General features: G+C 39.7%; 3 protein-coding genes across 3 annotated transcripts; 2 read left to right on the forward strand and 1 right to left on the reverse strand.

Moving 5' to 3' along the window:
* The first annotated feature begins 350 nt into the window (after positions 1-350).
* On the forward strand, positions 351-7,968 carry LOC132999374 (bactericidal permeability-increasing protein-like). The gene is made up of 16 exons (XM_061069033.1): positions 351-439; positions 2,278-2,385; positions 2,477-2,591; positions 2,677-2,808; positions 2,908-3,063; positions 3,195-3,258; positions 4,412-4,472; positions 4,559-4,650; positions 5,409-5,585; positions 5,684-5,743; positions 5,825-5,992; positions 6,465-6,532; positions 6,636-6,678; positions 6,761-6,824; positions 6,985-7,061; positions 7,204-7,968. Exons 2-16 carry the CDS (start codon positions 2,283-2,285, stop codon positions 7,243-7,245), a joined length of 1,422 nt encoding a protein of 473 aa, XP_060925016.1. The 5' UTR covers positions 351-439; positions 2,278-2,282; the 3' UTR covers positions 7,246-7,968.
* cdk5rap1 (CDK5 regulatory subunit associated protein 1) lies at positions 7,360-15,297 on the reverse strand. The gene is made up of 13 exons (XM_061069035.1): positions 14,796-15,297; positions 13,594-13,697; positions 13,454-13,488; positions 12,814-12,914; positions 12,523-12,733; positions 11,556-11,676; positions 10,298-10,528; positions 10,031-10,128; positions 9,849-9,904; positions 9,367-9,497; positions 9,127-9,276; positions 8,716-8,856; positions 7,360-7,744 (listed from the first exon to the last, which is right to left on the reverse strand). The coding sequence occupies exons 1-13, from the start codon at positions 15,085-15,087 to the stop codon at positions 7,607-7,609; spliced, it is 1,809 nt and encodes a 602-aa protein (XP_060925018.1). The 5' UTR covers positions 15,088-15,297; the 3' UTR covers positions 7,360-7,606.
* Positions 15,298-19,644: 4,347 nt separating this feature from the next.
* Positions 19,645-21,527, forward strand: ghrh (growth hormone releasing hormone). Its single transcript, XM_061069290.1, is given in 4 exon segments — positions 19,645-19,745; positions 20,594-20,698; positions 21,112-21,216; positions 21,320-21,527. Coding segments are annotated over 4 exon segments (498 nt in total). The 5' UTR covers positions 19,645-19,665.
* The last annotated feature ends 649 nt before the right edge of the window (positions 21,528-22,176 follow it).

Consider the following 22,176-nt stretch of genomic DNA (forward strand, 5'->3'; position numbering starts at 1 on the left):
GCCCTGCAGTTTAATAGCAGCAAAAGCAGAATGTGTTAACCACTATTCTATGCAATCCACTTCTTCTTTTCTTATGTGCTATTGTTATGTTTGGACTGCACTGAATGTGACCTTATTAGAGATCCATACCAGGAACTGAAAACCAGATTTACTGGCAGCAACTCATCGGAAGACAAACCCACAAAGCAATTATTTCACAAACTGTTCTTAACTGTTTCAAACACTTAAAGCTGTAACTTAGCGAGGCATTTCAACAGTTACATTATTTATAAATTTCCCTATTGTTGCAATCATAAATTGTCCGGCAGTTGAATCCAGTTCCTGATTAACTAACTGAATTAAAGGTCATGTGTGTCTTGTTTTTCTTTCACTCTTTCACTTGGCAGTCATTCCGACACACCAGCAGAAAGCGCCAGGTCCTGACAAACTGCTGCTTCAGGTAAGAGTATGGAGCCACATTTAGTTTAGTTTGTGGAGATTCTGTAAGATTGAGGTTTATAAATATATATATTTGACTAATAAACAGATTGCTTGTATTAAGGGGATTAGAAGCAACATGTTTCTCATGTATAGAGAAAAATGGTCAGTTGATATATCGATATATGGCATAGACCATATTTACTAACTTACCGTCTTATAAAGAACAGATATAATGTAGAACCTTTTGTGACATATTATGTAGACTAAAGACAAAGATCGTAATGTGCAAAGCTACGTTCAGGAACCACAGCCCTGCATGGATCTCTTCATGTTTAATGCCACTCCTCATACTTGCTCGATGTGTGAACTTGGACAAATATCAAATATTTAGTTTTACTGTCCTGTTTATGAGGACATGAGGGTTTATCTTTTTTGGCAAAATGTCCTCTACTTTGGTTGGACGATTATGGAAGACTTGAGTTGTGCTTCAGGAAGGGAGGTTTTGTTACAGTAGGTTACAATTTGACAAGCAAACTATTTAGCAAGTGATACATGTGCATTATTATTATAATTATTATTATATGTGTATACATGCAAATTGTGTCATTATTGACTATTTCACATATATCTAATAACCTGTCCATTGACAATGTCAGAGTTTCTGGTGTTTTGGGATGTACTGTACATTTCGATGGAATATGTATATAACTGCTTTGGCTGGATCACAACCTGATATCTTGGTGTGTGGAAGTGTTTTTGTTTTCAGCAGTGAACTGTGGCCTCTCTTTGATTAACAGCTCTCTAACACAGTTTTGAAGGGGTGTCAGGACCTACTGTTTATCTAAATGCAAAAAATTAAACAGTTTAACTTCTACAACACCTCTGATCCACATGGAACCAGCTTTCAGAGCTTCTGACTGTGTAATACAATGCTTTTTTTCGATTTTATCTATTCTTCTGTCTCTTTCTTAAATGACCGATGGAGCCTCTCATCAGGGGCCACTGTCATGTGACAGTTGAATTGTAAAGTCACAGCATCCCAGTATGTGCTGATACTTGTGTATTACAGTTGTGTCTTATAATGCAGATTCATGCAAGTACATCTTCCAGATGTGAAACTTATTTAAAATTTGTACATTGATGCAGAACATCACACTTGCAATGGGGACAAATGTAGAACTTTGGCTTTAACTATCTTGACCTAATTAGATAAAACTCCTCTTGTCTGCTGACTTGTGAGCAGTCATGTGGTTTGCTCTGCAGCTCTGACAGTCGGCTCTTTCACAGGCCAGAGGCATGGACACAAAGCAGTGGTGGAAACTAAAATACATTTGATCCTTTTGGTGCTTCAACACAATAACTTAAAAATTGATATAGGCTATTTGCTTGTATTGTTATATTTATCCATTGATGTGTTGGTATATTAACAAAAAAATTGGAGTACTGCCCCCACCACCGACCCAATGACGCTTCACTTATCAGGTTAAGTGTCTTCAAATAGCTCAGAAAATAACACACAAAAAACGAATAGGCAGCCGATTGCGTTGACTATATTTATCATAGACAACAAATGTTGAAATTAGTTAGAGCAGAAAGAGCTTTGCCTCAAGAAGAAACCACTGAAGTAAATAAAGTATGTTATGATATGATCCTACTCTGTGAATGGGATATTTCAGTAGAGAATGAGGAAGCAACTTGGAGTATAAAATATAAATAGAGAGTTTGAATTTATTGCAGTTCTAGCTCTGCACACAGAAAAGCGCACATGTCGACCACACAAAAGCAGAATCTGTCAAATTTATGAGGAAGCTTGATGCAAAAAATAATTTGCTGATCTTGTCTTTCATCTCAAAACAGTCACCATGTCCCTGCACTGTCGGCTCATTCTGGTGGTTTTCATCGCTGTGACCTCAGCCGTCGATCCTGGGGTAAAGGTCAAGCTAACAGCAAAAGGCCTTGAATATGGTAATGTTTGTAAAAGTTTCCTGTTTTTTTATTTTGAAAGCACAGATCTGCTTAGAACTTCATCATTGAAAATGTTCTTTCCTTTTCATAGGCAGACAACTGGGCATGGCTTCAATCCAGCAGAAACTCAAGTCCATCAAAGTCCCAGATATGTCAGGGAAGCAGAAAGTGTCTCCCATCGGAAAAGTCTCGTACAGCTTGTCAAAGTAAGCTCTGCTCAACATTCAGCACTCTTTTTCTGTCGGAAAATGTTTTTTAAACCTTCACCAACCACCATTTTGTTGATTCCAGTATGAGGATAGTTAATGTGGGATTACCCACGTCTGCAGTGGATCTTGTGCCGGGGACTGGCGTCAAACTGTCCATCGCTAACGCCTTCATCAGTCTGCATGGGAACTGGAGGGTCAAGTATCTCCGGATAATGTGAGTGAGAAAACATCTCCTCCTTGAACAGTTAAATTCGTTTTGATATATTTCTGCCTCAACAGGGTCTCCTCTCTCTCTCTCTCTCGCATTCAACAGAAAGGACAGCGGCTCATTTGACCTGAATGTGAAAGGACTCACTATCACTACAAGCATCGCCATCAAGAGTGACGCGACAGGCCGGCCCACGGTCAGCAGTGTCTCCTGTGCGGCCACTGTGGGCAGCGCCAGCATCAAATTCCACGGAGGAGCCAGGTAAAACAAACCCTGCAGTGCAGTAATGTTGGAACCATGTGAGAGAATGACTGTGATTGATCGTTCTCCAGTTTGTGCTGCCAGGCTTTGTTCACTGCACACATAACTCCTGTGGTGGCTGTTTCTTTCAGTTGGCTGTACAATCTTTTCAAGAAATTCATCGATAAGGCTTTGAGAAATGCCATGCAGAAACAGGTGAGGGGACCCCGGCCTTATTCCCACTGCTGGTTTCTGGAGACCACCCTCCTTCTCTGAGGTCGTATTCAGTATCTCACTTCACCACTAGATGTCCTCGTGACAGCAGCTATAAGGTCCTAACTAGGAAACTCCAGTGAAGACTTGTTGACAAAGCTGCTCAGAGTGGAGTTTACTGGGGATTTCCCTTAACCACAAATCCCAGCTACAAATACTGCAGTAGTCATGACTCAGACCTGAACTATCCCTGCATAAACACAATTACAAAGTCTACATAATACCACCTTAAGAACATGTCAGGATAAAAATACATTTGTCTCAGCAGAATTTAGAAAAACTTGCATTTATCTTCAGCTGAGTTGACTATTATAATGCTGTGTTAACAGGTCTCTTTAACAAATGGACCATAAAGCTGCAGCTAATTGAAAACTCTGCTACTGGAGTCCTGACTAACATCAAGAAAGTGCATCATGTCCCTCCAGTTCTGAGATCTTTACACTGGCTCCCTCTCTGTCAGATGACTGGCTTCAAAATACTGCTGTTGGCTTATTAAGCATGGTGTAGGGTCCTAATCAATTCAGGTCAAAACTAAACATGGAGTAGCAGGATTCAGTTTTTAGCACCACATATGTGGGAGAGAACTGCAGCTGAAAATCGTAGTTCTTTTAAATCTAAGCTGAAGACCACAGCCTTTTATTATATCATGTAATTACTCACTTCTTAAACTGCACCATTACTTTCACTCTTCTCTTCTTATTTTATATTTTACATTCTCTCATAATTCCATTTAAAATGCTTCTTTTGTCATTTGTTTCTTTTACAATTTGTCATGATGCCTTTAATAATTTATGTAGATCACTCTGAATTGCTTTGTTGTTCAACTATGCTCTACAAATATCTAAAAGAGGGTTGAGGTTGACACTGTTGCTATGGATGACATCATGTTTCATGAATGGATCTACTCAGTATGTACAATAAATGATGCAGAAATGCATGTTTAAGTCCTGCATTTAAAAACTATACATATTGGATGAATGTACTGTACGTATTGTGAGTAACAGCTGCTCCTGCAGTAAAATGGCACATGACATTAAATTGTTATCACTGATGCATTTGTGTTTAATCTGCATTCGACTGTTCTTTATGGTTGCAGATCTGCCCTCTGGTGGCTGATGCAGTAAATGACTTGAACCCTCATTTGAAAACTCTCAATGGTAAAGCACTCCATGTGAAAACAACATGCACCAAACCTGTTGTCAAAAAATGCTGAATATACAAGTGACCCTCTTCTTCACTGCAGTTGTAGCCAAGGTGGACCAGTATGCAGAGATCGAATACTCCATGGTGGCATCGCCCACAGTTTCACAGGCTTCAATAGACTTGAGCTTGAAGGTAAAGGCTTTGAATTCTTCTCAGCTGCTGCACACTGATATCGTTTGACATTTTATGATCAGAAAGATTATAAAGATATTCATATGGATGTTAAATAAAAAATCTGTGATGCTAAAATTTAGATAGTTAATGAGACAAAATTCCATGGGGTTCTAAATAGTCCAAACTTAATGTTGATTATATTAAACAAAAAAATCTCCAAATCAATAGCAGTCCTGTATAAATCTAAGGAATTAATATACTGCTCACCTCCTTATGTAACTTGTTTTATGGAATTATGGAGGACGACGTTGACGCCTGTAAATTCAATAGTCTTACTACAAAAAAGAGCCACATATATCATCAGTAAGATTGGCAACTATGATCACGCAAATGTATTGTTTATAAATTCCCATGCATGGAATTTAAATATTTAGTTATGATAAAACAAATGCATATGATGTTCAAGGCAAAATCCAAATCACTCCCAGACTGCATCCAAAAATGTTTAGGCAAGAGAGCAAATAAGATCACTGATCAAAGTATAATTCACTTTCAGTTTAAGTATATTTCTGACTGTTAGCTTAAATTCTTATTTTTGTTAAATAATGGGAGCTAAATTTGAAAAGACTTTGGTAGGAATATTTAAGCATAAGCCTTTTCATTCATTATACAATTCAAAAGCTGTTAAGACTTTGTTGACACAGTCTTTATTGTTTGTTAAAGTAAAAAATGTAAAGCTCAGACTGCCATTGTTTGTCTTCTTCTTCATCCTTTAGGGTGAGTTTTACAACATAGGGAAGCATCAGGAGGCTCCGTTCTCCCCCACAGCCTTTTCCCTGCCGCCCCAGAACAACAACATGTTGTACATAGGCATGTCTGCCTACTCTGTCAATTCTGCTGCCTTCGTCTACAACAAAGCTGGAGCCCTCAGCCTGTACATCACTGACGACATGGTGAGATGCACCCTCATCACGGTCTCCTGATGGCTTCATGAATTCACATTCAAAAGCGTCAATTTGACACTAAAACCCTGCTCACTCTGTCACAACAGATCCCGAAAAGCTCTCCCATCCGACTCAACACCAAGACGTTTGGAACGTTTATTCCTCAGGTGAAAACTCACTCCACTGGTTTGTAAAGGGACACAACCTTCCTGGGCTATTTGTCAACTGTGTCTCCGTGTATTTTTCAGATTTCCAAGAGTTTCCCTGGTCTGATGATGAAACTGCTGGTGGAGACTGTGAAAACTCCCGTCATCACCTTTGTACCCACAAACGTCACCACTCAGGCCAGCTGCACAGTGACAGCCTACGCCATCCAACCCAACACCACACTGTCCCCTCTCTTCATCTTGAACTTGGTAAGTTAGGTTTATTTAAGAGCGTAGTGTTTCAGTTTGAGAGCACGTTTAGATTTTGTAAGGCTTGCACTCTCACTCACATAGCCCCTGCTTGAGCTTAGATTTGCTCTTGCACTCAGATTTATTGTTGCTTGGACAGATTTCGTCCAGCTTCTGCTCTTCTCCTACTGTTCTGTCAAAACTCCCTAACTAATGGAATGCCAGTTTTAGTGTTGACAAATGAAAATATCTGAGTACAAGCGCACAGTTTGAGCACAATCAGAGCACATCTAGGCACAAGAAGGGGCTATTTGAGCCAGAGCGCAGGGTTTTGAATTAAATAGATATGGTATTTGAACTTGAAATCAATTATTCCTGCTCTTAAATTGAAAGAACACGCTCTACATAGTAGGTTACACAGCTGGCATGATCAAAAGCTGTCATGGGGTTCAGAAAAACACTGACGCTCGACTCACCACATTGTGTTTTCCAGGAGATCAGTGTCAGCGGCCAGGTGTTTGTCAGTGGCATGAGGGTGGCTGGAGCTGTCTCCCTCAACAAGTGAGTTAATAAAAAGCAGAACGTGTTCTCACAGGAGAGAGATGGGGCCAAAAGGTCCTTGTAGAGATGAACATCACAGTCTGATTTTGCCTCATTTGCACAGAATGGATCTGACCCTGAGGACCAGTTACGTGGGAGAGTTTCAGGTGAGAGATGCATTGTAACACGAGTCACTGTGTGCACCGTCAGTACCAACTTTACAAACTAACCCTTACCCTGACCCTGCAGGTCAGATCCCTTGACAGCATCCTGCAGATGGTCCTCAAAGTTGTGGTGATACCCAAACTGAATGGTGAGTTTCGGTCTGTGCTATAAATGAACCAGAGGCCACGTCAAGTGCTTGGTCTTTTGAATGCTGTGTTATAAAAGCAGGACTTTTGGAATCTTTATAATCTTTGTCACATTGGATTTCTGTGACTACTTTATATAAATGTTTGAATTTTTCTCCACAGTTCAACTTGCAAAGGGATATCCACTTCCTGCGATTGGAAAGATGAAGCTGGTGAACACTCAGCTTCAGATCCTGAAGGTCAGAGACGTGATGTTTTCTATCAAACTGTATTATAATGTATTATATGACAGGAAAATGAATAAGATTAAGGACTTGACAGAAAACAACTTAAATATCTGACTGATCAATAACTGCTGCTGCTGTGTTTGTTTCCCTGTAGGACTACATGCTGATTGGGACAGATGTTCAGTTTACACCTTAAACTGCATTCTTCAAATCTCCAACGATTGCTTTCGCTGCTGGTACAAATGTGCTGATCCATGATGTTTTTTTAAACCAGTTTAGAGAATCTCCACTCAAAAAAAATCAAAGCATATGGCAAAACAATCTATTTTTTTAATACACATTGTCCAAAAAAGTTCCAGTATCCTGTGCAGTTCAATATGTACATACACATAGATGGGCTGACTGTATAAATAACATCTTACAGGTTTTAGTAGCTCATCAGAGCAGTCCGGTGTGACCGTAAGATGAACTAAATATCTGTGATGTCCTCAAATCAAAAGAAGGAGGATCATGTCAAGAGTTGGTTTCCTGTGACGTCACCTGAGTCAGTGGCAGGTTTAGATCCTGGTCGTGTCCGAGGCCATGAGTGCATCGACCTGGTGCCTGGTCAGAGTCTCATCCTGCTTCACCGATCCTCCCAGGGAGCTGCCACTGAGGGCTCGTCCTTTCAGGCTCTGGGAGCTGGCCGACAATATCTACATCATTAAAGACACAAATCATCCAAACATAAGTGACACAATAACGAAATCTGTAAAAACACAACATATAGACCTGATGTCATCCTGCCACTGACTGACAGAAAAGATTTTAATTTTCATGCCGTCATTTTTTTACCTGGTCCATTGATTTCATGGTTGATATACTTCCCAGATAGACATTTGTTTTATATGATTCTATTAAAGATGTGCTTTACACTGAACACCTGGATTTCCAGATTTGAGAAAAAGTCATTCATTTACCATACCAACATTTTTTCACCCTCAACTCATACTAATACAAATATGTTAATATCAACATAAACACATTATATACAAAAACTTATTAAGTCAGTGAAATCTGACTTAATAAGTAAAACATAATTCAAAAGTTTTGAAAATACATTATTGATGATATTATTATGGCTGTGTGGCTTCAGTTTGATAAGGTTTCTGAGGGGTTCTCATCTTGATTTTAGAGATTTCAAACAACAGAATTCCTTTAATAATGATGTCTGAAATGTTAGTGATCATTCATTTCAAAACATTTACTGACAATTAAACCCCTTTATCATAAATATCATCTATATTACATTTTAAAATGTTTTTAATTATGACATTTATTTAATTTTTACAGATTTGTGTAATTACCACATAACTTCAACAATCTGCAACAATCAGGTTTTAAGACTGAATCCTGATTGGTGCACTGAAGTGCATGAAATCATTTTTTTTTATCTTAGCCACAGCCACTTCAAACCAGGATGAGGAAAACAGAGGAAATAAGTAATATCATTTTACTTTAACCAAAAAAGCGTGACAAATATTTTTAACAGTTTTAAAATCAAACCAAATCTTAAATATTTTTAACATTTCAGAGCATAGTTGAAATATATACATGTGATAATTTAATATCCTTCAGGCTCTCTTCTGGAGAACAGCTGAAAATATCCATAAGAATCAAACCTTACCTTCACCAGCACATAGTCTCCAGCGCTGATCGGTGCAGTGGTGGATTCTGCATCCTGAACAGCAACATCCTCTTTAGGGAAAATCACTTTCACATTGCCTTCAGTTCTCCCACACAGGTCCTCCGCTGATCTTTTACTTTGCTGCATCAAGGTGGAACACAGAGATGAACAGTGTTGCCTGGTAACAGGTTACAGTGGTACACTACAGTGGTAGTGGATGACTACTTCTACCTAGGAGCAATTTCCGTATTAGATGTTTAAAGTATCTAACAACATAGGTATAATATCTGTCCATTTACTTCCACTTATCATATGAAGGGTGTTAAATACAGTTGTTATGATTTATGTAAAGCAATTTATTAAAGAGTGTTGTGTTGAACCCTGTGAGCTGGTCATGTGTGCAGTACTCACTCCCTCCACCAGGACCAGCTGTATGCTGCCGATGAGAGTAGCGTTGACCCTGGCAGCTTCCTCCCTGAACACACCGATACACTCCTCCAGCCTCCGCCGCTTGACCTCCGCTGGCACGTCATCTTCCAGCCGATGGTGGGCGTGGGTTTTCTGAGCGAGACAGTAGAGACATAAAACAGTTGGATTTGACACTAAATCCTTTCTGGTGTAAGTTGACATCACAAAGTTACAGCAGCTCACCTTCCTCATACTGTAGGCAAAGAGGAATCCAACGTTGTAGCCCACCTCTCTGATCAGAGACAGAGTCTGCTGGTGGTCATCCTCCGTTTCACCACAGAAGCCTGAGATGAAGTCGCTGCTGAGAGCCACCTCTGACACAGAGACACAAATGATGTTAAAAGCATTTTTTAAATTAGTACTTCACCAGGAAAACATCGGGTTCTTGTTGGTGAAGCCACAATTTTACCGATACAATTTCAGGTAAAACTCAGAATAAAGAGAAAGAATCAGAAATCTGTGTCACTTGACTCAGTTGGTCTTTAAGCTGCCAGCTGAAACCTAGCTAAGACATGTATAATATTGTAGGGTAAGTTCACTTTCTTTCAGGGGTAATGGAGTTTTATTTAGAGCAAACACAAAAGTCAAATGTCTGTGTAACCCTCTTATAAAAAATAATACAAAGATTTAAAAGGTGGAACAGATAAAAGAAAAAAGGTACTTACCTGGAATAATTCTCTTAACGTTTTTCACCAGATCAAGATAAGCTTCTCTTGTGTAGCTGTAATTTGTTTTAAAAGAAAACATCCACTTTATTGGAGCGCTTAGTGATATTTTAAGAGATTTTTACAAACAGCTCCACAAACTGAATTGCTTGGAGTTCAGAAAAGGCGTAGTGGACGCTTACCCACGTCGCATTGCGTTCAGCACCCGGCTGCTCCCGCTCTGGGCTGGAAGGTGAATCTGATTACATATGTTCCCTCGCTCCGCAATCAGGTGCAAAACCTGCAGCAGCACAGAAATCAGGTCAGCGAGCTCCAATCAGCCAAGTTAAAATGGGAAATATACACAGAAACCGGCAGGGGAATCAGTCTTCTTTTTAACATTTGTCACATGGGCTTTTGAGAATGTGTTTCCAGCAGCAAGGCTCTGTGAAAAGTACTAAAAAAGGCACCTCGTCAGGAAAATCCTTGGGATGAGGGGAGGTGAATCTGATCCTCATGTCGGGGTCGATCTGTGACACTCGGTCCAGCAGGTCGGAGAAGCGCAGGCCTCCCTGTTTTGTGCGATACACCGTCTTGAAGCCCCGGCTGAGTGTGGTCAGGTCGGAGCTGCAGAACTGCTCCTCTGACGTGTCTCTGTAGCTGTTCACATTCTGACCGAGCAAAGTCACCTCCTTCACACCCTGAGGAAAACATCCACCACACGAAAAAACTGGTCAGGATAAACTGTAAACCAATCCTAAAACATGAGGTTCATGATACTGAACTTTAAAATTACAGCTTTTACTGTATAGACAAAAGATCTTTATAGCTCTGGCTTAAGACATAAGTGTGTTGCTATTCGGTATCCAGGTAGTCAGAGAGCTCCTGAACACAGGCATATCAGTCTCTCTCTGAACTTATTGAGCAAACTGTTTTTACAGTACTTTGAAGTATCCTGAAATGATCTATTTTCTACAGTGAAAACCCTGAAATGATCTATTCCACAGTGAAAATGTTGGACTTTACTTGGAAAAATCTCCAAATCTATCCAGTAAAAATGTTTGCTATTCAGTATGTAGGTAGTCAGAGAGGTCCTGAACACAGGCATATCAGTCTCTCTCTGAACATATTGAGCAAAGTATTTTTACAGTACCTTGAAGTATCCTGAAATGATATATTTTCTATAGTGAGAATCCTGTCTTACACCATTACACAAAAATATAATCTAGTTTTCTCTTTGAGAGAGATAGTGTTAAGTTCCATACATGGCACCTTACACTATCACTAACATTTTAAGGCCAAGGCAAATATATCTAGGTGAAAAAACACTAAAATAACTTAATTTGAAATCCTTAGATGATTTTATGTGTACACAACATTATAATATATAGATATATTTTAATATATTTTATTATTTTTTGTATTTTAAAATTGGCCTGTTGAAAATCCTTATACGTCACTGACCCACATATTACTGTGTTAATGTTGGAAGTGATGTGAGGACAATTGTTAACACAAAACTTTCAGTTCGGAGGAAACTCATTTCAATTAGCAATTAAGTGTTCCCTAAAATATAAATGTTAATATCTAACATTCTTAGACTTTAGTTATAACTAAAGAGATTTACTTTAAACACCATCCTGACTCACTCGTCCATATTAATATTATTATCAGTCTACTGTTTAAAATCAAGTGTAAGGAAACGGTAGCTTTGAGGTTAGAACTTGCCTGGTCAGAGAGCATCCGAACTTCCTCCAGGATGGAACTAACAGGTCTGCTCCTCTCTCGGCCCCGAGTGAAGGGAACAATGCAGTAACTGCACATGTTGTCACAGCCTCGCATGATGGACCTGATCATCAGAGGTTACGTCATATAAACACAGTGTCGCCGTTAGGGTTGCAAAGGGGCGAAAGATGAAAGGCGAAAGATTAAAAGATGTATGGAATGCAGCACACACTGCACGTTGCATTTCAACCCTCCACTGTGCATTCTTCCATCACATGCACTGATAATTCCCAGCATCCTTCACTCTACAGCAGGGCGATTGAGGCCTGCTGTAGTGTGCAGGACTAGTCAGGTAAGTTTCAATGATATTACTGGGGAAAATATATTAGCATGCTGATTGAGGATTGTTCATCTGTTCATCTAGCCTATTTCCATTCATTTATCCATCAATTGTAAAACATTTTTACAGACGATTCCAATAGTTTGGCTAACTATTTATATCTCTGGCATTGCATTAGTGTTTTTTTACAAAATTTTACAAAAATCTTATTCTACAGAACAATGCCTCCTGCACTCTCTCATGTGTGGAGACATTTCACCCCAAACAATGTAGAAGGAAAGGCTGTGTACATTTGCAAATACTGTGCAAAGACCTATGTTAAGAATGACACAACGATGCAGAAGCATATAGTCAAGTGCCCAAAGTTTCCTCAGGGCTCAAATCAGCCTATGACAAAACAACATGTTTATATTTATTTCTGTATATGACAAGGTAAATACAGTTAGTATAAATTACCCACAACATTTCCAGTTTATTCCCGTTAATTCCTGTTAATTCCCGTATATTCCCGCTAATTCCCGTTAATTCTCATGGAAAGTTTCCAACTTTGAATATTCCTGGAATTTTGCAACCCTAGAGAATGAGACCAACTTCCTCTCAAAGGAGAAACAGAAAAATCCATATACTCACACAAAAGCGCTGTATCCTTGAGGAGCAACGTGGACGGGCATGATGTCAGCGTAGGTCTCCTCTAAGGACAGCAGCACGTTGCTCGCCTGATGACCTCCATCAGCCACCGTCAAGAGGCGGGGGAGGTCCCGGTAGGCGTCCGGCCCGGCCAGAACATCCACCAGCTTCTCCCGCTCCAGAAGCTCAGTCTTCAGCCTCTCTGCCATGCAGCCTGGAGACACATCCCTATTACTATGTCTTTGTAGCAGCTGTAAGACGTGAACATGAGTGTTTACCAGTGAACTCACTGACCTAAAATACCGATCTTCATCGGTGTTTGGCTCTTCAACCGTCTCCTCTTCATAGCTGTGAGTTGCTGTAATCGATTCCAAATGGTTTGTTCAGCTTTTTCTCTAAAGAAGAAATTGGTTTTAGTAACCGTGTTAGTTAATGCATCAAGATTGATTCTTTACTGTCACAAATTCATTTAGTTTAGACACACACCCTGCTTAGCAGCGTGTACAATGAAATAAATAGTAAGAAACAATAAAATAAATCATTATAGAAGAAATATTGTAAGTATTGGGTCTGCGCGTTGGTAAGTTTGCATGTTCTCTCCCTGTGTTTGAGTGGGTTTTGTCCAGGTACTTTCTCCCACAGTCCAAAGACGTGCAGATTGAAGGTTTAGTTCATCGGAGACTAAACTGACCATGAGAGTGAATGGTTTGTCTCTGTATGTCGGCCATGTGACCTTTAGTAGTCAATAGTTAAACAGCTGTCCACAGCTCTGGGTCTGTTTATAAGACGGTAGAGGTTGAGAAGTAGTTTCTGGGGGAGTTTGATGCACCTCAGGCTTCTCAGGAAGAAGAGAAGCTGCATTCATTCATTTATTCATCGATCCATCCATGACATTCTTTCAATCTCTTGCTTCCTGGGTCTGTTAGGTCCTTACCTGATAGAGCACGTCACCAGAAGCACAACATCTGCCTGCAAACACAAACACAACTGAGTCAACCTGTGCAGATCACAGTGAAATTACTGTAAAGAATGCATGCTAGAAGTTGAACAATTACAAACGGAGCACTTCTTTACCTCGTTTAAATCCACCGTGCGTAGATATCCCTTCCTCTGCAGGATGGACCAGGCTATCTCCGTGTCATTCACGTTCATCTGACAGCCATAGGTTTCGAAATACACTGGAACACACACAGCAGCCCAGTTTATCATCAGTCCCACAGACAATCATAATGTTGAGGGAATTTCACCCAGACATATATCTAATGCTGTAAGAATTCACTGAATCAAACACCACACATAAGACAAGTACTTAGTTTTCACTTGCAAGGGAAGTCCGAACCTCTGAGAAAGGTCCCAGCCAACTTCGACTGTACTTCCCATGCATAGCATATTTATTCAAAAGCTCAGTTACAAGATATAGGTGGGGTTACATTTGCATACTATAATAGCTTGATCGTCACTTCTTTCCAGGGGCGTTTCCTGTTTCAGAAACTTTTGCTTATATGGCAGGAAACATAATTCAGTTTGACAGCAACACTGTTTGCGTTTTTTGCAAGGCATGTTGTTGCACTAAGAGGTGCTAGACTGCACCTCTGAGTTAGACTGACACACTTTTTTTTTTTTAAACATATTTATTGGTTTATACGGGGGGGATATATTGGGGGAGCAACATCACCCCAGAGCATGTTGACCAGCTCTTGTTTTTGCACAAGAATCTAAACATACCCAAGCACTAGTTTTGCATCGGCTACATGCAAACAACAATAGCCTACTTTTGTTTATTTCAAAGTTTATATTTTAAGTCAACTTTTATTCATTCTATTTAATTTACCTATTATTTATTGTTTAAAAGTAGCCTAAGTGGCTTACATTTCTTAATCTGTCAGTTTGTGTGCAGTTGACAGGGGCTATACAATAATAGGGCACATTTTTATTTATTTTCTCTATTGGCTGCCCGGCAGTCATTAAGTTATTGTTAATATTTGAAATAAAACTGGTAAAGCTCTAAGTGAATTTGACTGTTGTATTTGAAGGTATGATTCAACATTTTTCCATGGTCCAGTATTTAAAAAAAAAATAACCAAAAGAAATCCCAGGAAATCGTAATATCGAATCGCAATACCCACAGAAATCGCAATACATATCGTATCGCCACCTAAGTATCGTGAGAGTATCGTATCGGGAGGTCCCTGCTGATTCCTGTCCCTATTCAAAACATGATAACTTATATACAATTCTTCTAACACCAAATGAACCTGAATCCAAATGAGACCCACCTCTCCTCTGATCGCCCCTCACCAGGTCCTCGGGCAGATACCCGGATGAGTCCGAGTCTTCTCCACATGCAGAGGGGGTCTGCTTCACAGACACTGCTCGGATGAAATCCTGGAGACTTGGACCAGAGGACAGCTGAGTCCTGGACGTGTCTCCGGCGGCTGTCCCCCTCTCTGTGGAGGTGACGCCGGGTTTAGCTGGACCAGAGCAGCTCCTGTGTAGGAAACACCCGGCAGGTCTCCAGTGTTTTGGGAAAGTAAACAAGGGTTTCACAGTCCTGAGGAGGAACCCCATGATGAGCTAGCTTTAGCACAAGGAGCTACAGCTGCAGGGTTAAGCTGGAACAACCCAGTCAGTAGCTGCAGCACAAATTAATGTCTGTCATTGGGTTCCATGTTTTTACAAACTATAGAAGTCACTGAGTGTGAGCTACATGTCACTCGAGCAGTGAGCATGTGTCAATGTCAAGAGGAGTAGCTCCATACTTCTTATTCTTCTGCTTCTTGTTCTTCCTCTGGTGCTTATTGGCGGCTGGCAAACCAGCTTATAGGCGCATTACCGCCACCTTCTGGACTGGTGTGATGAGCAGGTGATTGTCAGCAAACAAAACTAACATAAACTCAAATTAAAAATTTCTCTTTAATTGGAAGATTGTGTATATTCGTTGATGTCCATCCTAATACATTTTATAATTTAAAATGTTGCTTTTAATCCTGATATTAATTTCATTCGTTGTTCATTAGATTTGTTATACTCAAAACATGAAGAGGAAGATCTCCCCTCCTTCTTCTTCTTCTTCTTCTTCTTCTTCTTCTTCTTCTTCTTCTTCTTCTTCTTCTTCTTCTTCTTCTTCTTCTTCTTCTTCTTCTTCTTCTTCTTCTTCCTCTTCTTCTTCTTCTGTTATTCTCATCTCTACAGTAATGTACTGTTCAAATACGATACAATCCCGTTTGTTGGTGTTTTTTTCGTCCTGGCTGAAAAAACAGGGCAGGTCCAAAATCTCTTCTGTAGAATAACTCATCCCCCTCTTAAAGTTGCAGTGTGTAGAATTTAGTGACCTGAAGTGGTGAAGTTGCATGTTGCAGCTGAAAAGCCCTCACACCTCACCCTCCCCTTCCAAACAAAAACGGGAACATGTGGTTACCTTTTCATAAAAACTCAGTGGTTGTTTAGATTTTCCAGTCTGGGCTACTTCAATAACATGGCGGCCTTCATAGAGATGTCACCCCCCTGAGGTAAATATAAAGTATTTCAATATAAAAGGCCAATTCTAGGGTAAATAAAACAACAATTTGTCAAATTTAGATGAGTGCACTCATGAAAACATCACTAGGATTACTTTATATGAAATTGCTGCCAATAGATCCTATAAACAAAGGGTGAGGCAAACTCAGTGTCTCAGGATGTTTATTAAATTAAAAGTAAAATAAAGAACTGCCTCAAGAAGAAAATATGTATTTCATCTTAATAAATGAATATAAATTATAAAACTTGTGTCTGGTGTGTGTTTGCAGCTCTGACTGAGCGGAGCTGAACCATTATGAACTCGAGCAAACGTCTGGACAGTCTGAACGATGCTCTGACTAAGACCTTCATCACCTTTGCTCGCGGCTTCATCAACAACTGCATCAACAGAGCTTTTGTCTTCCTCTACTTCAAGAGCCAGGATTTCCACAGAGCGCCCAGGTGACTTTCTTACTGAACTACAGATGTTTGCTACAGATCAGTTGAATCTGTACCTGCTGATCTCTCTCCTCTCCTGCAGGTAAGTGCTCTACATCCACCTGGTGATCAACGACATGATCATATTAAAAGTTTCTGTGGCGTTGCACGTCTTCACCTACACGGTTCCTCTGAGCTTCCCTCCCTGCGGCATCCTGCTGCTCATCTTAGTCACAAAACAAGTTAATCTCAAAGTTTATTGGAGAATCATGACGTCAAAAAAACAGTTTTTATTTGCTTCAAAGAAAAACACACGTTTGTTTAAGTATAAACACAAAGTACTAAACTCTAACACTTGGAAGAAGAAAACCATAAAAAATAGAGTTCTTTAATATACATCTTTGTGAAAAATAATTATTAGTTACATGGCAGAACTGATAAGATGCACGTACCAGGTATTTTCAAGCAAGGTCCATTTCATGTGTGCGTTTCCACTCAGGCCTTTATTCCACCCACTGTCATAAGTATGAGGTCTAGATCTCATCAGTGTAGATCAGCAATACATAAATACATGTAGAAAAACCACAAGTTTATAGACAGTAACACTGATACGTACCACAGGATTCTGTTCGATGCCAAGGGAGTGACTGTTGACTTTAAAAAACACTTTTCTGCTCCACGGCTTTCAGTTGCTGTTATGCATGATTGTTTATGTGAGATGTGTTAAGTTTGGGGCTGTTTTGACTCTATATTGGTTAAAAAAAAGTGTATGAAAATCTAAGCAAATAATCAAATACACAACTGACAAATAATTAATTTACAAGGCAACTTTATTTGAGCTTTAAAACTGAATTTTTTTTTTTAAGACGTTTGACTGGACTGAGTAAATGTCAGGTTGACAATGCTGAAATAACTGGGCATACATTACATAGTTTTTTAAACAGTATTTAAGTGTAGAGATGATTACGACTCCTTGGGAACAGTGAGATAAACACTACCTAATAATAATAATGTATAACCAATATAACAAATGGTATGTGTTTTTACATGAGTCTAAAGGTAACTGCTTTCAGGGATGTTGATCTAGTGACCGGAACCAATTCAGTATCTTCCTCTGACCTTTTATGATCAAACTGTTCCATTAAATCAGTAGATCATTATTGTTTCCTGTATAGCGACGATGGACGTAGACGACACGGAACCATCTTGCGTCGCAGCGGCCCGTTCTTCCCCTTGTACGTCAAACTTCTCAGAAAATAAGCCGTCACTGTAATCAGAGTTCCGGGTGGCGCAAGTTTGCCAGTGACCGTTTATCAGACGACACCTTTATCCCTAAAATACCGAATGAGAGCAGGACACGTGCTTATTCAAATTGATTTATTCGAGATATCCTGTTTCCACTCTACTGCAAACACTGTCACGTGTGTTAAGCAACAAACAAGAAAAACACTATCACTATCTGAAGAAACTTTATAAACCTTTTAAACTGTATATCTGCAGCAAATAACAGTTAATGACACATAATGTTCATTCATTTCACTAAATGTGGCAGGGAGCCGTTCATTCAGATTTTAAAGCAACAATAGATTATTATTGTTTGCATGTTCAATAACAGATGTAGCGAAGCGGCGGCTATGGGTAATTATGTTGCCTACAACGCCACCTGAGGAGTTTCACCTCAGGAATATTACTCGGTGTGGTGTGTGTGCAACAGCACAGGTTCATTTGAATCACTGGGGCAAGAGACGTGTTTAAATCGATATGAAACTACTTTAATGAACAAAAGGCATATAATCAAGACACCATAAACACACAAAATAAACCAAACACTTGAGTTAAAATATTTATAGTATTTGGACAGGGCTGTGACCCACCGTGGCGACGAGGACCAAACAAAAGGGGGAAAGGGATTAAGAAAACAAACCACCCGTGACACAGCAAACCAAACAAAACGGGTCGTGAAGAAACTCCCTCAACCAGGAATTGAGTTGCCGCCTCCAGGCCACAGCACCTGTCCACGACGAAAAGATGATTAAAACAAGTCGAGGTTTAAAACGAGGTAAACAAACAAAACAACACAACAAAATAACACATACAAACCTATCTAAAACACAGTACACTTGGTTTAAAAGATAAGTATAAGATGTGGGCGTCCCCCTGGACGTGTTGCTCTCCACACACCGTGAAGGTGCAGCGTGGAGTATAATGTCTATTACTCCCGGTCCTTGTTTGTAATATTAAAATGCCCGCATTTGGCCACACAGACATTTGAAATGTGCTTCTGGGTTTTTGTTTGTATGTTTTTTGTATCTCTCTGAAATAAAACTATATTGATGTTTTTCCATATATTTTAGGGAAATATTTGCATAACGAATATATAGTATAAAGATATAATGATAATGCTAAATAAATAATGATATTACATCAACATTGCAATGAATTTCAACCTTTAAATAATTTCTCTTCCTATCAAATTACGTTGATTCTTTAATTTCATTTATTTACTCTTTGCCTCAAATATTTTTGTAGTGTACTAGACTATTTTCAAATGTATCGTTAGAATTATATACATTTGAATTTATATCATTATATTACAAACCTTGTACAAACGAATTATTATTTTTCTATTAGATTGTGATCACACCAAAAAGCTAAACATTTATTTGAGAAAGTAAAAGTTGGACACATAGAAAGAGTGAGAGAGCATGTCGATAGCTCAGCTGGAGGAGAGAGAGAGAGAGCGAGAGAGAGAGAGAGAGAGAGAGAGAGATTATGATGTGTGATGTGGGAGTGACTGGGAGCTACAGGTTCAGTATAAACTCTCCATGGCTGCAGGAGTAACACAGAGTCCTGTTCCAGTGACCCTGTTGTCCAGTGTTTCCTGGCAGTAAGTGATGATGACAGAGGAGGGCAGCGAGTGAAGAGGAGCCGCAGGGACCCTTGGAATTCACGTGAAGAATCGAGGTAACTTTGTATAAATCTATCCTGCATTCATGCATCAATTTAAAATCTGTCATTTGATAATTCAGTGTGGATTATTGTCCATCTCAGCATGTTTCTCCTCCTGCTGCATCTTCAGTGGCTTCAGCAGAGCGATGATGAGCCTGGTTGAGGGAAACTGGGCTTTCAGCATATTTTTGTATTTTTCTTATGTGATTTCTTCGCCTGTCATTTATTCTAGCTGTCCACTCGTGTCCAGGACGAGCTGTGATGATGGAGAAAGCTCTCCTGCTGCTGTTCTGTTGCCTGGTCATGTCTTTATCAGGCTCACCGCTCTACCCATCCATTAGGTTGGTCCTCGCTGATTCACTGAAACTACTCCCCTCTCCCTCTGGCATTACCGCTTTTTATGGGGGTCTTTAAAGTTATTTAAATTGTTTATGACAGGTCACCTAAGCCGTTCAGATTTATAAACACCAGACATATTCTGGTGTTTATAAATCCATCTATTCTTCCACTATCTATTATTCCACTAGGTTTCAATAATAGTGTCCACTCTGTAGATTATTATTATTGTTTTTCTTATGTGTGGTGTATTTATTGTGTTTTTATGTTTCTATGTTCATTGTATGCACCAATAACCAGAGCAAATTCCAGGTAGGTGTAAACCTACTTGGCAATAAATACTTTCTGATTCTGATTCTGATGTGTATGATTAACTCTGGCTGAGCTTTACAGAGCAGCTGACTGCTTCACGTCAAATGGAAAAGTTATCGTCACCTCCAGCACCAAAAGATGAGCACATTTTACATGACACAGAAAATCACAGTGACATGAACCCAGGGCTCAAACACATTAATAACCATGAGAAAAACCATGTGTGATGTTTTAAGCCGTTCCCTGTTTGCTTCCTCTGTCAGCGCTGTGCCCTCTGCACTTGTTATGCTAACAGGGGTCAAGCTGTGTGGATTGGTCACATTAGTGTCACATGTACAGACCCACTGTCCTGAGTCGAAGCAGCAGTATGTTTTGTACACGAGCATGTTGGTCTTAGACTGAGGTTTTTTTCTCTTGTCTTAAATCATCATCATCATCATCAAACTCTCACGGTTTTGGCAGCAAAAACAAAACTGAATACATTTGTTTCAAGATGTTTGAATACATTGTTCTATGTTTGGTTAATGGGGATGTTTCTCAGGTTCGGTCAGAGGGACATGTCCTTCCTGATGACGTCGTCTATCAGCGATCCAGCAGAGAAGCTGCAGGACCACATGAGTCATCCCATGGAGCGAGCAGAGTTACGGTCAGTGTGTTCATATGGAGTCAGAAGGCTGAAGTAAAAGATGTTAGATTGTGGCATCTACCAATGTAATGCAGGTACACTCGGTTTTTAAAGTATGTGCCAGTAAGTTTTCTGTCTCTGTCCTAATACAGAACAGGACAATAAAAAAAAAATTGTGGTTCATATATCTACATTGAAAGTTACATTTGTATTAAACTGAATTCAACAGTAGAATGTGTCTCAGATACTGAGGATCATTTACAGATGTGAACAGAATATAAAGCAGTGTTTATTCACTCAAAAGTATAGTACAAATTTAAAATATCTCAATGGCAAGTGAAGGAATAAGCTTTTTTTAGAAACATTATTTCCTGAAAACTGTTCCAAGAATACTGTGTAATAACTGAATTCAATCGTTCACTTTCGGATTTTAGCTCCGGACGTCACGCTGATGCCATCTTTACAAACAGTTACAGGAAAGTTCTGGGACAGATCTCTGCCAGGAAGTTCCTACAGACGGCCATGGGCAAACGGTTGGGGTAGGTGGTGCCACGGGAGGAGTGACGTCAGGGCTGAGTGTTTCCAGAATGCCAACAGAAACGCTGTAAAACATGAACCGTTGGTGTTTTTGTCGTTTTGCAGCCATAGAAGTGAGAGCTACATGAAGCGTCAGTCAGATATCTACGAGGGGACCTATAAAGAAGATCTAACATCCATCCACAGCGACCAGAGATACAGAGGAGTGCATGGGAACGCTGTGGGGTCCAGGTAACTCAGTCCCATCAAACCTAATACCCCACATGCAACCAGAATCTGGTTACAGCAACATGTCAGTCCTTCACTAACCTGAGCTTCTCCTCCTGACAGACTGCTGAGCTGAGATCCAGGGACCAGACTGCCAGAGCTCAACAACACTCGTCTACTCATGACGACCACTGTTAGTTTCTTATTCCTTCTCCAACCTTTTCTTTACAAGTGAATACAATATTGTCTTCTTTTTTTTTTTAAATCCTTGCCATTAAAAGCTGTGAAGAAAACCTGCAACCTGTTGAGTTTTTGTGGCACTTGCTCAACTGGGACCACGAGTACAACGTGCTCAACCGGTGGAGGTAGCATCCGAAATGGCTGCATTCCTTTCAGGTTGTGCTCGTTCACTTGTTTGGTTGACGGGGATATGTTTAAATGAAATGAAACAATCAGTGGGTTATTTATTACACCTGATCTGCGACTTTTCTGCTGCGGTGATTAGAAATGTCTCTCAAGTGGAGTTACATCAAAACCCTGTGGCCTTAAATTAAGAAAAAACATATTTTCTTATAAAAAGATGCATTTATAAATACTAATAAGTGGCAGTGGATCAAACCAAATCTTTTAAGTATGAGATTATTTGTGTTACCATTTACCAGCACAGCTCAGTGAAAGAATACAAAGGGGAAGGTGTCGTGAAACTAGTGTTTTTTACTGATATCTTCACCTCATGTCTTAAATAAATACTTTAT

The sequence above is a fragment of the Limanda limanda genome, chromosome 4 (genome assembly GCF_963576545.1).
Source record: "Limanda limanda chromosome 4, fLimLim1.1, whole genome shotgun sequence".
Lineage (NCBI taxonomy): Eukaryota > Metazoa > Chordata > Actinopteri > Pleuronectiformes > Pleuronectidae > Limanda > Limanda limanda.